The sequence below is a fragment of the Bidens hawaiensis genome, unplaced genomic scaffold (genome assembly GCF_021521415.1).
Source record: "Bidens hawaiensis isolate Kalapana, Puna unplaced genomic scaffold, B.hawaiensis_p1.1 tig00045231_1, whole genome shotgun sequence".
Lineage (NCBI taxonomy): Eukaryota > Viridiplantae > Streptophyta > Magnoliopsida > Asterales > Asteraceae > Bidens > Bidens hawaiensis.
In genome coordinates, this window is record NW_027505930.1 from 79,915 (window position 1) to 96,890 (window position 16,976).

At 34.8% G+C, this 16,976-nt stretch overlaps 2 protein-coding genes and 1 pseudogene across 3 annotated transcripts; all 3 read left to right on the forward strand.

Annotated features, from left to right (window-relative positions):
• The first annotated feature begins 1,656 nt into the window (after nt 1-1,656).
• Nucleotides 1,657-7,781, forward strand: LOC143615992 (uncharacterized). Of its 2 annotated transcripts, none has more exons than XM_077088966.1 (4): nt 1,657-1,730; nt 4,886-5,207; nt 6,322-7,381; nt 7,456-7,781. In XM_077088966.1, exons 2-4 carry the CDS (start codon nt 4,951-4,953, stop codon nt 7,483-7,485), a joined length of 1,347 nt encoding a protein of 448 aa, XP_076945081.1. In that variant the 5' UTR covers nt 1,657-1,730; nt 4,886-4,950; the 3' UTR covers nt 7,486-7,781. The 2 variants fall into 2 exon arrangements, with proteins under 2 accessions (XP_076945081.1, XP_076945082.1); XM_077088967.1 differs by lacking the exon at nt 1,657-1,730 and adding an exon at nt 3,502-3,804.
• A 977-nt stretch (nt 7,782-8,758) lies between these two features.
• LOC143615996 (uncharacterized) lies at nt 8,759-11,310 on the forward strand (the record flags this gene model as incomplete). The annotated part of the gene is made up of 6 exons (XM_077088971.1): nt 8,759-9,059; nt 9,789-9,853; nt 9,977-10,152; nt 10,305-10,432; nt 10,525-10,535; nt 11,002-11,310. Coding segments are annotated over 6 exons (990 nt in total), but the record flags the coding sequence as incomplete, so codon positions are not given.
• A 4,436-nt stretch (nt 11,311-15,746) lies between these two features.
• LOC143615997 (protein trichome berefringence-like 7 pseudogene) lies at nt 15,747-16,552 on the forward strand (annotated as a pseudogene).
• Nucleotides 16,553-16,976: the final 424 nt, after the last annotated feature.

Here is a 16,976-nt window from a genome sequence, read left to right on the forward strand (position 1 = left end):
TTCATTCTTCATAAGTGCAAATTTCTACATAATTTATTCAGCCAATTCAAGTCCAAAATCTGAATCGAATAATGCTAAAAAAATCACAATAATATACAAGCAATGAGAATCAGATGAACACGAATTCGTTCTACAAACCCTAACCAAAATAAAATAGAATAAAAATGACATGCTGTGATAAACACTGACGATTCAACACGTAATTGAAAGCATGCACAGAAAATCAATCGGCAACAGATACATACACATTACACAAATTCACTTTCGTTAAACCCTAGAGAAAGTTAACTTACATATATGAACTGATTGCTTTTGCGGTTCCCAATGTAATTGTGCTCACAGGTAGTTGAAGACTTCTGTACAATATGACAAGCTGCAAAAGTGTTGCAGAAATAAAAGAAATTTGTATGGAACTGAGAGAAGGCTTTATGGAGTTTGGAGTGTGATCGGTTGGGTGAAAAGTGTGAGGCTTTGGGATATGTGTAATACGTTTTGGGGTGATATCGTATTCTATTCTATTCTATTCGTATCTCCAGAGGTGAGTTAAGGTGACGTGGATATTTCAACTAACTAACCTACGGATAATGCGATTATTAGGGAGTAAATAATATTAAACCAATTAACGGAACTATATTAATTGACTCGAATGTTAACGGAAGTACGGAACAGATAAGGGGTGTGTGTTTAAATTACACATAATTTTATCATTTTCATCATACGATAATAAAAGAAAGTTTTAGTCAATACCGCTTGACTAAAGACCCTTTAGTGATATTCGTTAAGTCACTGCTCAAATATAAAAACATTATTTTGTAAAATTAAATAGTAAGTGCAATATATAATTTATTAAAATAAAATAATATTTCTCCGTTACCTACAACCAAGAAAACGTTTTACACTATGAACACAAAAAAGTTATTCAATGACTTTACAATATTAAGTATGTATTTTTACCTCTCTTCTTTTTTAGGTATACTATTACGGTACGGATCTTGAAGTAGTATTTTAAAAAATATATATACGTGTTTTATTGTAAACCATATAGTTTTTTACCAAATATGTGCCGAACTGATTCTCACCCAACAAAATAGGTATAGATATTGCTATTTACTTTTTTGTTTTTAGTTTATATAATTTTGTCTTAACCAAAATACGGTTGAGTGAGATCTAATACAACATTCTATTGTAATTGAGTGAGTTTTTATTTTCAATTATATATGTTTATCATCTTTTTTTTTTTTTGCAAACTACATTTCTTATATTAGATAAAATAATCAAATTACAATAGAATGACGGGTAAATGGACAACAAGTTACGTCATTACCCCTTTTAAACGACAAAATCGATCCCATTGAAAAGTGAATATACATGCAATCCGTTGTATCTCAAACGACTATAATGACTGTAAATATTTTAGAACCATATTTGTAAATTTTTAAAAGAAAATGCAAATAGTGAAATTTGTTGCCACTTTCTAGTTTCTACATTCTACAAACTTATTGTCTAAGAAAAGGAACATATCCTAATCACAGGGACTAATATGAAAACCATCTATTTGCAGAAAGGTCACTGTAATATCAAGGCTTCCCAGTTCCATATATCTCCAAATCACCACCAGTTGACTCACTCATACAATTACAATTACAATTAAATCACCCAAAATCCACTCACCGAAACGAACATCCTTTCTTTCAACAATGATATCACACAAATTCTAGGGTTTTTTACAGGTAATCTTCATTCTCTCTCGCACTGTTCATTTAGGGTTTACAGATTCAATTATCAATTACACATCTTATAATAAACCCTAGAGGATTGTTAGTTAGACGTTAGATCTTCTGATTATATATGTTTACTTTCTGTTCGTTAAACTGAACTGATTAGTGTTTATTGTGTCTGTTAATTCAAATTAGGAAATGATTGATGTTAATCCAGTTTACACTGTAGTATGCTAGTGTTTATATGTATGTATGTATATATATTATGTGTTTTACCTTTTGCCTCTTCAATTTCTTATTCTAGCTTGCTTTATGTAACAGCACTAGGCAAATATCAGGATAAACATGTAGTATTAGGATAGCTATACAGGTTAAGCAACTTGCAATAGAAGCCACTGAAGTTGTGTAGACACGTTAAGAAACTTTTAGAAAGTTGATACGATTTTGATGCATCTCGAGGTCTCTGATATCATATTTCTTAGGTATACGGCTTTTATCAATGAATTATACTTAACCATAGATCAATGGATACACACATGTTAATAATGTGCAAACTACATAAAGCGAGTCTTTATATAGTTGGTGGACCACTAGACCTCACCTAATTTGCAGCTTTCCTTAACTGGTTTAAATTATTGGAATTTTGGTATAAGTGTATTTTTTTTGTGCATAGTGCACTTGATCATATTGTATTTTATGGTGGTTATTAATAGTGATTAATTCCACAATAACGCAACATATATCCAAATAGCTATTCTTACTTGAATCGCTTGTTAATTTTAGCTTTGAGTGTACATCTAGGCGCCTTGTATATCACTGGCATGTGATATGTTCTTGATTCTTTTTGTTTTTTTGTGATCTTTACATGTGTAGATGGCTGTGTTTTTTCTCGTCCACGTGATATTATCTTCAAAAGTCATATCCTCATCTCTTGGTCCCACATATTCCAATTGTGAAATTCCACATTGCTCTTGTTATAGCCAACCTTTCTTGATCCTGGGCAACACATAGGCAAATATGTTTACATCGCAACCAATCATGATCATCTAGTCCATCTATGTAATAAAGAAAACCACATTTCAACATTTTCAAGCTTTCGCTTTTAGCACATGACGGTTTTGAAGAGATCTTCTACATGACATTGTCAGTCTTCGATTGTATTGGAATTGTCGTCAAATTTCTTGCAACTGTCTTTGAAAACATACATGGCCATACACCTTCTCCATGTGCTACGCTGTGAAGAAAATATGAAGCTAATGATGAAAAAATAATGAAATATAAGAGGAAAATGATGAGCATATTGTGAAAAATATACAGAGGCTAGCAATGAATTTCATATAAGCTTTGAAGTTTGAACCGTCATATTTTGATATCATAAACACTATGAATTTCATAGAAGCTATGATGCGTAGCTAAAGCTTAAAGCTTTGCAATCTGAAGGAATTTTTTTTCACATGGCACTACGTAAATGACACGACATAAGTTTGCTTTAATAGGTTGACGAATGTCATAGGTTGATATACTTGGTTGATAGATGAGCGGTGATAAGTTCAACACATTAACACATCATCAACATGTAAACATTGTTTTACCAAAGAGAAAATTGCACACACCTTGAAATTGATTTGTTATTATGGGTGGGTCACATTAATGCGGTGTCCATTGGTGTAGTTGGAGATTCAATGGTTTGCATCGAGCATTCAATAATAGTTGGAGATGTGTTGAAGAACCTTCATATAAGATCTCATATTGGGTGATCAAGTCATTGAAGTCAAAGGTTGGAGTTGATACTTGATAGATGCAACAATTCTAGAAGGTGATTGTTCCATTAACTTCCAAATCTCAATTTTCAAGGCATGGTAATCTTTCTTAGGTCAAAGGATTGAATAAACAAAACAAACAAATGCACCTTAAAAAAACATTCAAAATGTATGTTATGGGGAGGGTGGGATGAGGGCAAAGCTTGCCTTTATCCCAGGAGATAGAGAGAAGCTGCTCCCAGTGAGACCCTCAGTTCATATAGACACCATTCTTTGAAGTCAAAAGTCTTGAGTGATTACATATTTTCTTTGCTCTCTCCTTCAAGGTAGAATAACAATTGAATAGATTTAGAAAAGGAATGGTTTGAACTATTTCATTGCATAAAGAGGGTATGAAACCATATATAGATGTAGTATATATTGAAGCTTGAATTTGTTGGATATGGAGTTTATTTTGAATTGAAACCAATTTATAATCATACCGCTCCATCCTACAAACCAATCTTTAAAGCACACCACACGAGTTGTGTGCATTATCATGTCCAACTTGAATGCTTGGTTTTTGAAAGCGGGCGAGGCGCAGTTTTAGGCGTCAATCCACGTTTAGAGGCACACTCCTCTTGTACATTTGTAGTTTTTGAGCATCACAATGTTGTACCACAGGCTTTTTAGGTCGTATATGTATCTAATTAGTATGCTAAATCATATATAAAGCTTATTTATAGCTAAATTTAGGGTAGAGGATAATAAAGACCTACAAGATATATAAAAAAAAGTGCATAAGCACTGTGCGTACGAAAAGTGTGTGCTTTTGCGCTTTGGTTATAGACCTTGTCGCCTCGGCACGCTTCTCGCTTTTTAAAACCTTGCTTGGATGTACGTTGGGAAATTATCAAAGGGTTGACGAGTCTCTTGAAGGCATGTCAGTTTTAACGCTTTATTTTGGCAAAAAAGGGTAATACCAAATGTATTCTCTGATGCTAATTATCTAGGGACTTCCTTCACTTTTAGCACGTTTTTTTTTCTCTTAATTGTTATCTGAAAAGAATGTAGTGACGGGTCACATTTGCTTTGGGTTCATACAGCTTCTATTTTTGTTCATATAGTTGTAATAGTTATTAAAGTTAAAAAGTTATTCTTTGGTATTGTTTTATTTGTTAATTCGTCAAAATTTAGCTTTCTGAATGTCTGGTTTATGCTTGTACGTCTTATCAAGTAGCTTTAAAAGTATATGCTTATGAACAATTGAACATTTTAGTTTCTGATTATTAACACCAGTTATATAATTAGTCACTGTATCAAAATGCACTAAAACACCAAAATGGTGGATAATTCGGGGCCCATGTTGCATCAATACTGTAGTGATTTATTATCATTATGTATTAAAATATTTTTTTTCATCTGCAGATTATGCTGTATTTTGATTAGAGAAGGTATAAAACCTGCAGAATCATTGTTTAACAGCCGAGATTATGAGTGGTAGGCGTAGAAGATCCGAATCTTTATGGGATGGTAAAGAATCTCAAAACGAGACCAAAGAGTTAAACTCAAACGATGGTTCACCGAAACGGTCAAATTTAGACATCAATGATGTTTTAATGTCTGATGATTTCTCTACTCAAGGAAATGAAAACATGTTAATGGATAATGATAACATCAATGACAAGCATAGAATGATGGCAGATCGTGCTTTTGATGACTGGGAAGGTCAATACGGTCAACCCAATAGGTTTGCATTTCTTTTTCTCATTAAAAGTCAATTAAAAGTTATAACATAATTTTGTCTCATCAACACTTCTATTGTCCATTTCTTTGTAATTTCACAATAATCAACATATTGCATATGATTAGTTAAAACTATTTATTGCTACCATTATTATTATCCTACTTTCTTCAATAAAGCAGTTTTAAGGCATACAAACTGTTTACTTCTCGGCTAACCATCCAAATTGGACCCTTTACCACTACAATATAACCAAATCAGTTGCCAGACATGGGTTATGCTATTTTTAATTGTTTAAATCTAGTTCCTTTTGTTGATGCTACCCATGAGTCTTTTACTATCTACGTTTGACCCGTTACCAATACAATATAACCCAAATCAGTTACCAGACATGGAAATTTTCTATTTTTATACTTCTTTAGTTCTTTTTTAATCTTTTGTCTTCCATGTTAGTTTCTAGCTAACTATCTATATTTGACACGTTATCAATGCGGTATGAGGTTTTCTATTTTAACTTTTTTAATCTCTTTAACCTTCCACGTGGGTTTTTAGCTAACTTTGACCTGCTACCAATACAATATAACCCAAATCAGTTGCCTGACATTTGCCTTTTCTACTTTTACTTTTTCTTAATCTTTTGCCTTTTGTTAATGCAGCGCGTGGGTTTTTATCTATCTATACTTGACCCGTTTGACCTGTTACCAATACAATATAAACCAAATCAGTTACCAGACATGGGTTTTTTTTTAATCTTTAGTTTTCCATGTTAGTTTCTAGCTACCTATCTACATTTGACCAATACAATATAGCAGGTATTTTAAGTTTAACTTTTTTTTATTAATGTTATTTTTTTATCTTTAGCTTTCCACGTCGGTTTTTAGCTAACTTTGACCCGTTAGCATATACCGATACAACATAAACCCGAATCAGTTGCTAGACAGGAGTTTTTCTATTTGCACCTTTTTTTATGCCTTCAGTTGATGCTACATGTGGATTTTAGCTATCAATAAAACACAGTCCAAATAGATCGCCTCCTAATAAATTGACCTTGTTATCACAGTGGTAATTTTTATTGTTATTTTATTTTTATGTTTTTCTTGCTGTTTGATGCTACATGTAGGAGCGGAAGTCGAGCAGTAGGTGGCAGAGATAGAGCCCGTAGTAGGAGCCCACACCGAACCAGAAATCGAGACCAAGACTGGGACCAGGATCAGGATCGAATTCGGCCTTGGGACCAGGATCGAGCCCGGGACCGTGGTAGGACTAGGGGGCTAGCCAGGAGCAGGAGCCGGAGCCGAAGCCGGAGTAGGAGTAGAGGCAGGGAACAGGGTAGGGCTACAAGCCCATCTAGAGGCGATTCAAACCGACTCAATAATAGATCCGATTACTCAGGTGGGTCCCAGCACATTAGAACCAATAAAAGTGGTTATAATGATCAAGATAACAGGCGGCAATCAAACCAAGATATCAAGCAACCATGCAAGTTCTTTTTAATGGGTAGATGCAACCGCGATGATAATTGCAGGTTTTCTCACGATGTTTCAAAATCAGAGGTCTATGAAGGTAGGTCACAGGATCATAATGATTATCAAGAATCCCGATTTATTCCCGACAACAATAGTGGCAATATTAATATGAACGGGAATGGAACTAATCGCCAGTTTAATGGTTTGGCTGATGAAAATGGTAAACATCTAGAAGCTTCCAGAAATGATATCCCACAAGCAAGTAGTCTCCCTCAGGCATCACAAAACCTCGATTTCGCCGCCCTCGGGCTGCTTTACTCTACAGTGGTCAGCGAGCCGGTCAAAGCTAGTGCACCAATGGAGAGTCAAAAGTCCAAGGAACCGGAACCAGTTGGAAAAGTGGAAGCCAATGAGAGCAAAGTAGCTGAAAAATCCAAGATGAATGTTGGAAAAAGTGAGGTAGATGAGAGCAATATGGGAAATGATGAAAAGGCAATGCGGGCTTTCAAGGTCTCCCTTGTGGAGTTTGTCAAAGAGATTTTAAAGCCGACATGGAAAGAAGGTAAAATGAGTCGAGACGTTTATAAAACGATTGTGAAGAAAGTGGTTGAGAAAGTTACGGGTACAATTGAAGGAGTTAATATCCCCCGAACGCAAGAGAAAACAGATCAGTATTTGGCGCTTTCTAAATCCAAAATTACCAAGCTTGTTGAGGTTAGTTTTTACTTAATGTAAATCAGTTATGTTTTTAACGGATGATAACAGTAAAAACGTGTTTGTTGGTGCAGGCATATGTTGGAAGGCTTGCGAAGGGTTAACATGTGGTTATGATGTGGTATTATGATGATTAATTACATAAGGTTGAGTTTAGTAGTTTTATTATTGTTGGTGGCTTGATGCAAGAGAAGAGTCAGTTTGTTTGCTTGTTTGTTTGTTGTTATTGTTAAATCGTATTGTCTTGTATTAATTTAAAAGACCATTTGCTTGTATTAACGCCCTTAGCCCAAACCAAATAACCAAATAGGTTTCTGCGTCATTCCAAGTTTCCAACAAATGAAGCATTGTTATTTGTTAATTAAAACTATGGATAGTCTATACAACAAATAAATAAATCAAACGACAACCAAAATATACAAGGAAAAGACCTTATAGAGCATGTTCGGTGACCATAATGTTACGTTTTGATAGCATGACAAGAAATCCTCAAATCAAAAAGAGGTTTTTGAATCATTCCATCAAATAAACCAAGAAAACCCTTTTATTAGATTCTTCAACCATGCTTTTGCATTATTCTCAGAAGTGAAACGAGCAAGGTTGTTTGCGAGCTACTCGAGCTCTGATCAATAAAAAGCTTGAAACAAGCCAAGATCTTTTGAGCTTGAGTCGAGCCTAAACTTTAATGAGTCTTGTGTATTTTTAAGTTTTACGTTATATATTAATTTTACATTGCATAGCTGAGCTTGAGCCGAGATTTGGCTCGTTTAAGGTACTGCATAAGCTCGAGCCAAGCTTAGGTTCATTTAAGATTTTATTAATATATATTAAAATAATAAAAAACATAATAAATGATAAACGAGCCGAGTCTGAGCTTGAAAAAACATCTCTTATCGAGATTGATAAACGATAATTAACGAAGAATATATGTGTAACCGACTTGTATTATAACCAGAAACTAACTCAAAACTGATTACAATAACCTTTGGTTGTGATAGTGGTAGCGATAATGATGTGGTGGGTGATTTCTAATCGTTACTTGATAGATCTATTTATACTAGTTAGCCAACTTGCCAACTATATTTATTTATGTCCAACTACTTATGTCGAACTACTTGGCATTATGTCCAACCATCACACTTATTGCCAACTAACAATCTAGCCCCTTAATCAGTTAATCCCATACACCATAATGAAATACTTAGGCTAAAACTCGACATATCCGACTCGGTTAATTACCAACATCTTACATCTTGAGATATAGAAAAAATTAAAATAAAGTAGAAACGAGTAAGAAAACACAATTTATAAATAAGCGAAATCATAAGTTTGAAAACCTTCCATTCCTTAAACCAGTTCGTAAAGCAATCCGATTGAAATGAGTTCAATCTGTTACTTCCATCATCCCATTGGAAACTATTTGCTACTCATATTTATTCACCATCATCACAATCCAATCCCTTAAACCCTAATAATAATAATAATAATATCAGTTTCCCCCAAATCCCATATTCTTCTAATTCAACCTTATTATTATTATTATCATCCAATAGAACAACACATCCATGTCTCGTACCCGCCAAAAAGAAGAACCGTTCACCCGAACCGGTTCTCAGTCCTTCCATTGTTGACGAGGTGTCAGAGGATGACGAATTCGAAGAATTTGATGATGACGATGGTACTAATTGAAATTGAACTTGTTTATTTCATTTGTAATATATATAATTGCTTGTGTTGGTGGTTTTAGCAAGTTGTTTGGGTAATTAGGGTGGTTTCATTTCTTTTCACAATGATATAATAATATTAATATTAATAATAATAATAATAAGATAATCAATATTCAATTCATTTGTAATAGATGATATTAACAAGTTACCACAACTGCATAGTTGTATAGTGTTGTAAAAATCCCGACTAGAATCACCGAGTTTTCGCCGATTAGTCCCCATTTGTCCAAAACGGTCAAAATTGAGAATTTTATACGTAAAATTTGTAACATATATGTTTTGAAAATTTACATATAAATTTTAATCCGATTAATCCCGACTAATCCCTATTAATCCTGATTAATCGCTAGTCTTACCCCACCTCCTGACTAGTGCCTAGCGATTTTTACAACTGTTTTGACTTTCAAAGTCAAAATTGGACCTTTTCTTCTACAGGAAGGTGATACGCTTATTCTCTTTGCACCAGCGAGTTACAAAGTCTTTAACTTTAGTTAATTGTTTCTTAATTTCCACTTTAAGTATGGAACATTTTGAGCTTTAATATTAAACTGTCCTGTTCTTTAATATGAGCTAACTTTAACTGTACTGTTCTTCGATATGAGCTAATTTAAACTTGTACTGTACAATGTGTTATTAATTTATGTATTACTGATCTAATGACAAATTTGATGTTTGTATAGAGGGATTTGATGAAGATGATGATGACTTCCAAGATGATTATTTGGATGAAGATGCCGAACCTAGAGTAAGTTGGCTAATAATATTGGTCTAGATTTAGTATATTTACAGCTTATTAGCAAGTTAATATGGATGAAGATGTGTATTAAGCGGTACTTGAAAAATTTTACGCTTATAATATTATTTTTAGTTTGGGGATGGAGGCGGAGGAGGTGGAATTTCTTTGGCGGGGACCACGTGGGACAAAGAAGTTTTAACGATCGCGGAAGAAGTTTCTTTATCTTTTAATGGAGAGTTGGGAATATATGCGTTTAAGACTTTACTGAATGCTGCAATTCGAGTGCGTATCGAGAGGCTTTCTAACAAGTAAGTGTTTATGTCTCATTTGAAAGTGTGATTCATAATATCATTTTGTTGTTTCAATACACAAAGTATCATATTTATCTACTAGAAGTGATTGCAAATATTAATAAAACACGAGTTTTTCCGAATATTAATAAATAGAAAATGTTTTACAGGTCAGGTTCTCCCACCATGGAGAATATTGAAGCTTTCTCAAATGCGTATAGAGAGCAGTTAGACCAGGCTGAGGCTGCTGGATCTATTCCTGTTGTATCACTCGAGCTAACAATGGGTATATTATTAAGTCACATCTAAATGGGATGGGTTGACCAGCCAATGCTTTTAGTTATTGTGTCCTGAATTTTAATAAATTAAGTTTGTGTGTGTGTATAATAGTGTGCATCTTGGTGAGTAAATGAAAAGAGAAGTATCTGTCTTGGACCCTTTGAGGCCAAGAGCATGCAAGGCCTTTGATAGGCGATTAAATGAAAAGAGAAGTATCATATACTTTTTTGGCGAAGGGTGGAACTTTACATGTTTCACCTGTTGAACCGTTTTTACATAAATGAGTGCAAATTGGCCCGTCAGTTATAAATAGGTTGATTTGCATCATGTTATGTCTCTAAAGGGTTATATTAGTTGAGCTAAAAGATTTACTATTTATTTGCTTTTTTTGCGTTTTAATACAAACTTTAAGCTCGTTTGAGGCAGTTTGGGATTTTTCTCATTCAAACTTTTTATAATATTGTTTCCCATAAAAATCCCGTTTTGCTTGTCCGCATTTTTTGTGAATGTATATCTCATTGACCCAACAACTTGAATATGTTATATACAGATAATATCTTTTTAACACTTTCTTTGTTCTTTTAATAGGTATCTTCACCCGGGCTCGAAAGGGTAGTTAGGGTCCCACAGGATCTTGAAAGATTCAAAGATCGCCCCATGTATGTAAAATACACAACAAGAGACGAGGATGCCACGCCATCATGTGAGCATGACGGTGTTTTGAGACTTGAATCATTTGACTTGGAAACGGCATGTTGTACTTGGGGTTTAGCGGATGTTAAGGTTAATAGAGAGAAAGCGGGGAAAGGAAGACCCCTTAGCAAAAAGCAAAGGGAGTGGCGAATAACCACTCCATTTGACTCTTTGCTTATAGTTAGAATCCATGCAGATTTTTAAATTTGTATAATCTGTTAAATTGTTTTGTTTTATTTTATTTTTTTATAGAATACCACACGGACTCACTTATAGCTTTTTTTCAGTGAATCAAGTTCGAGTAGTCGTAAAGCTCGAGTTCCTTAACTTGTTATTGTTAATTGTTATTGTCAAACTCTTGAATTTCTATGAAATTGTAAACATTTCAACTATGTCAAAAAAATCAAATACCTTGATTTGATGTTATTAAAGGATTGTATCACGTAGTTGGAGATCTGTATTGAGCTTTTTTCCCTCAGGGTGGTGGGAGTGGTGCCACCATCCTGAACATCTTTGCTTGGACGAGGTGGCGTTACCATCCCAAAACTCATCTCCATTCCGAAAATCATTCCCGAATACTTCCATTTCTCCCTTTCTCTTCATAGATATCGGGGTGGCTATCTTGAGCAGGATGCTTTTCAGTTGGTACCAAAGGGGCCGCGGTGGTGTACCTAGCAGTCCTGATGGTATCTTTTAACCGCCCTGCACCCACACCGATATCTATGAAGATCAAAGAAGAAATGAAGTGGGTGTCGAGTGGACTTTTGGAATGGATGATTAATTTTTAGGATGGGAGAAGTGGGAACACCGTCTCGCCCCAATTGGGGTCAAAGCAAGATGACCGGGATTGTAAAACCACTCCCACCACCCTAATGGCCTAACTTTTTGTGTCCCGGGACTCTTTTCAATGTTGTATGTCAATGCTCTTTACAACGCCACTATATGCGTTAGCCGTAGCTATAGATCTTTATCGAGATCTATTTTAAAATTGTCATCAAATTTTGTCTAATCGGCCGGTTTTAAATATTTTGCTTTTAAATATGTCCATCAAGCTAACAAGTGAGAAGCTTGGCACGGATCAAACAATTACCTTGTTTATATGAGTCGTATGACTCTATACTACTTGTATAAACCATAAGTCGTATATGAGTATGGCCAAACAGGTGTTCTAAAAAGCCGGTACGGTCTTGGTGTATGGAATACCTAAACGAGTCGTATAAAAGGTGTCTGAGTAGTGAGTAGTAAGGAGTCGTATTACTCTATACTACTCGTTAGAGTTTTTTTTGGGCATGTGTGAGGTGTGTAGGCGCACAAGGCCCACTAACTTGAGGGGCCCATAATTTTCAAAAAAAATAATAATATGTATTTAAATAAATTATTTTTTTAACAAAAGCCCAACAAAAACAGCTTTAAAGCAAAAGGTTGAAAGCCTATTGCTCATACTATTATTGACAAAAATCTAGTTAAAGGAGTATAAAATGTAAAGAAAGACTTAACAGATTGACATAGATAACTATTAAAAACGAGATATTAAAAAGTATAAATATGAAGAGTTGATGGCTAAAAGAAAGGCTAGAAGAGCCTCACAATTTGTCTAACTATTTAAAATAAATTAATTTGCTACAATAATATTATTTTGTTTTAATGTTATCACACATTTCCTTTTATCACTTGTATACATGTAGATAAAAGTTTATATTAGAGGGCTTTTTTTTACTTGCACAGGCTACTTCACACACTCTCAGAGATAGCCTTGCTACTTGTATAAATAATATCAAGTCGTATAGGTTATACCGTTATACGACTCCTATATTATTCTGGTCAAACTCATGTTGTAAAATGATGGACGGAATGTAAAGAGATGAACGGAAATCCAGTACAACTCGTGCGAGTTATACGGTTATAAGCGGGGGGGGGGGGGGGATGGTGCTCCAATAAACTATCCCAATACCCACCAATCCCATAATGTCACCTCATCTCTCGTTTATTTTCTGAACAAATCGAATAACCTAAGAGCTTTGGGGTACCGATGACATGCACCTTTGGCCAAATTGAAACGCAAAATAGAACGGATAAATACATTTTGATAGGAGTAGGTGTTTGATGCTCGCTCACTGTCTACTAAATGACAATCTAAAGAGGGTCATAGCTTATTCAACTTGCTAACAACACAGCTACGTTGGCACCCAATTAGTAGCAAATTTTCACAAACAGAGGAGAGAAGCAAGAACCTTTTTGAAATTTGACAACTTCAGTCCCTTTCCTATTATACTTGGGCTCCGGGAGGAAGAGGCCCAATATCGAGGAGAATTAGTACACAGAACTTGACCAGCTAGGTAGTAGGTACTACTAACTATCAAAATGTTTGAAAAGATGAAAACGCTCACAATTTTATGTCCAAACTCACTTAAATCAAAGGCAACACTCCACTAAACTAACACCCTCTCTCCTTTCCTCTCCTCTCCTTCCCACTCATACTCATAGCTCTCTCTCTCTCTCTCTAAAATATTGATAAATCTATCGGGGTGACACATGCCCCATCACTACTCGTTCTGGTACGTAAGATGACAAATATTTCGATTATAATACGCTTTGATTATAGTTTAATTATTACATTTGTTATATTTCTTTCAAACTCATAACTATCACCCTTGTAGGGTATATGCACCGATGCTCCTTGCCCAATGGTGCCCCTCTTTCCTAAGGCCAAGTGTATTGGGGCGGTAAAATGGACGATTTTAATTGAAACACCCCTCTCCCTTCGCGATAAGAGGGCTGAAGAATCATTGTTTGGAAATATTATTATTTTATTATTATGTGCATGGTATAAATAAATATAAATATATTGGACTACATCAATACACCCCCTAAAACAAATATTCTCTACTTTGCTAATTGTGCGCCACATGTCACTTATCCCTAAATATGTCGCCCTCAATACATAGCCTAAGAGCATTCCCATCAAATCCCTTATCTTCAAATCCAAAATTACACTAAAAATCACTACATTTTCTCTCCCCCCCTCCCTTTTTCAATTAAATTATACATTTTTATAACTTTATCGTTACCATTTCTTTTCATTTACTCACAACCATTTTCAAAATATTTTCAAATATACAGAAAAATCCTCCATTCACACCCTAAAGTAAACCACTTCATCGATATCTATACTATATATTATAAAGAGAATCTAATGGACAAAATTAAGAGCAAATTTTTAAGAGTTTTACAACCCACAAAGCATATGGTACTACCTTTTAAAAAGGGCAAAATAGTCTTTGTAACTCTTAATCTCACGGTTTCTTTAGTTTTATTTAAAATAGTTACAGTTTTTTTACCCATTAACTTTGGTTAACTTTTGTTAATTTAAATAAGGAAAATTGATTTTTATTGGTCCCAACTATCGTCTTTTGGTCACTGCCGGTCCCAACCAACGAATTGGCTGCTGACGGTCCCAACTTTTAACGTATTTGTTTTCTAACGTTCCGCGACTAACAGAATTCTAACGTCGTTAGTTTTATGTCGCTGGAAAAACGTTTTTGGCCGGAAAACACACATTTTTCCCGAAAATTCAACAATTTTGTCCCAAACATCATGGTAACTTCACACATCAATATTTATTTAAACAATTCCACTATAAAAACGAGAATCTTATTCCCTTTAATTTGAGTATGATATTGTTATACTTTATTAGTTCTAAAACTAACATATTACGTGATTACCGGTTTTTACCAACAATGAGTCGGGCGGGTTCGGCTGATGGTTAATTTGGTTCAGATCGGGATGAGTTATGGTAGAAACGGCCATAACTTCTTCACACATTAATATTTTTTTTAAACAATTCCACCATAAAAACGAGAATCTTATTCCCTTCAATTTGAGCATTATATTGTTATACTTTATTAGTTCTAAAACTAACATATTACGTGATAACCAGTTTTTACCAACAATGAGTCTGGCGGTTTCGGCTGATGGTTAATTTGGTTCAGGTCGGGATGGGTTCTGGTAGAAACGGGCTTCAGGTTAAAACTTTGTCGGAACGGGTTTTGCGTCAAAACGGGTTGTGTTAAAAAGCGGTTTGTTTGAAATTACTCTACATTTCATCTTTACTTCTTGATTTTGTCACCGGCAACACACGTTCAGAGCATTCGTTACACGGATGATATAGTATATACATACCAGGGTTGCTCATGTTAAGGCATCGTGTGATGCAATTACCGACACATGTTACACGCCTGATGCCACGTTAAACGCATACCTACGTCGGGTTACGCACGTACCAAGGTTACAAGTATACTAACATTAGACGTGTATAGTCGTATACTGCTGCATCGCTGGAGCACCATATTTAAAAACCTCACTTACAATAGACTGAATGTGAATTGTGTAAATGATGTCTCCTAAGAAACCGGAGGGGCATCATATAAAAGAAATGCTTTGATGTTGTCGTTTGGTAGTTTCAAGTATCATCACCGACACATAACTTATAACCTTCACCAAACTTGTAGCTTACACATCACCATCATCTTCTCCAATTCTTACTCTTACAATCATTCACCACAACCTCAGTTAACAAACACCAACTCTCTTCATTCAATGCCTTAACTCCAGCATTCAGGTTTTAATGTTTCTTCTAAACTATGAAATTTGTTGGAAATCATATTATTATCCCAATACATTTCACTTCAATTTCCAATTGGCTGTATCTCAAAAGACACCCTTTTAAATCAATCACCAGATTCAATCTAATCACATCTTGTTTCTTCATTACACTCTTTACTTTTCGGGTACATATACTTACACAAACCAGTTCCATTTCCACCTGCAATTGCTCAACAACCCCTAATTACCAATTCCAACAATTCAAATGAAAACATAGTGTGTGATTATTATGATGGCACTTGGGTTCTTGATGAAACCGAAACATACCCTTTATACAACGCGTCTCGATGCCCGTTTGCCGAAAAAGGATTTAATTGTTTAGCTAATGGTAGGAAAGATAAAGGGTATCTTAAATGGCGATGGAAACCGAAGAATTGCGATGTTTTGAGGTTTAATGTTGGTGGGATTTTGGAACGGCTTCATGGGAAGCGGGTTGTGTTTGTTGGTGACTCGTTGAGTCGGACGCAGTGGGAGAGTATGATATGTTTGCTTATGAACGGTGTGGAGGATAAGGCGAGTGTTTATGAGGTTAATGGGAATAAGATTAGTAAGAAGATTAGGTACTTGGGTGTTCGGTGTAGTTCGTATAATTTTAACGGTTGAGTTTTATCGGTCGGTTTTTTTGATGCAAATTGGCTCGGTTCCTAAACGTGCACCAAAGAGGGTTAAGTCGACGATTAAGCTCGATGAGTTGGATAATATTAGCTCGAAGTGGGTTGATTCGGATATTCTTGTGTTTAATACGGGCCATTGGGGGAATCGCGCAAAGCTTTTTGAGATGTAAGTTTTTTTTTTGTTTTAGTGTGGTTTTTTTTGTTGATTTATTGATGAAGGTTACTCTCTTATCTTTGATTTATATTGTTTTTTGGTTGGTTTAGAATGTTAATAGGACAAAATGTATGAATTTGTCAGTTTTTGTGATTTAAACCATGTTTTTTAGGATATTCTTATTTGCATATTTAGGAAGCTTTAAGGATGTATATACTAAATGTCTAAATTGAAATTATGTCCTTAATGATCAAATTATTTTATAAAATGATTTAGGAGTTTTTATGCATTTAAAATTCCCTTTATTTATTCGTGTAGTTTAAAATAGTTGATGTGTACTTTCATGTGTGAAATGTGATTAAGATTTATTTTTCGATTAACACCCGAGGTGGCAATTGTAAGTTGTAACCTATTTTAATTTTGAACTGTTCCGCATGGAT

Excerpts from the sequence above, each read along its gene's own strand:
- LOC143615992 (XM_077088966.1), top strand. The coding sequence starts at position 4,951 with ATGAGTGGTAGGCGTAGAAGATCCGAATCTTTATGGGATGGTAAAGAA. Across the intron at positions 5,208-6,321 it reads CAATACGGTCAACCCAATAG|GAGCGGAAGTCGAGCAGTAG; the intron begins GTTTGCATTTCT and ends TGCTACATGTAG. Across the intron at positions 7,382-7,455 it reads AAATTACCAAGCTTGTTGAG|GCATATGTTGGAAGGCTTGC; the intron begins GTTAGTTTTTAC and ends TTGTTGGTGCAG.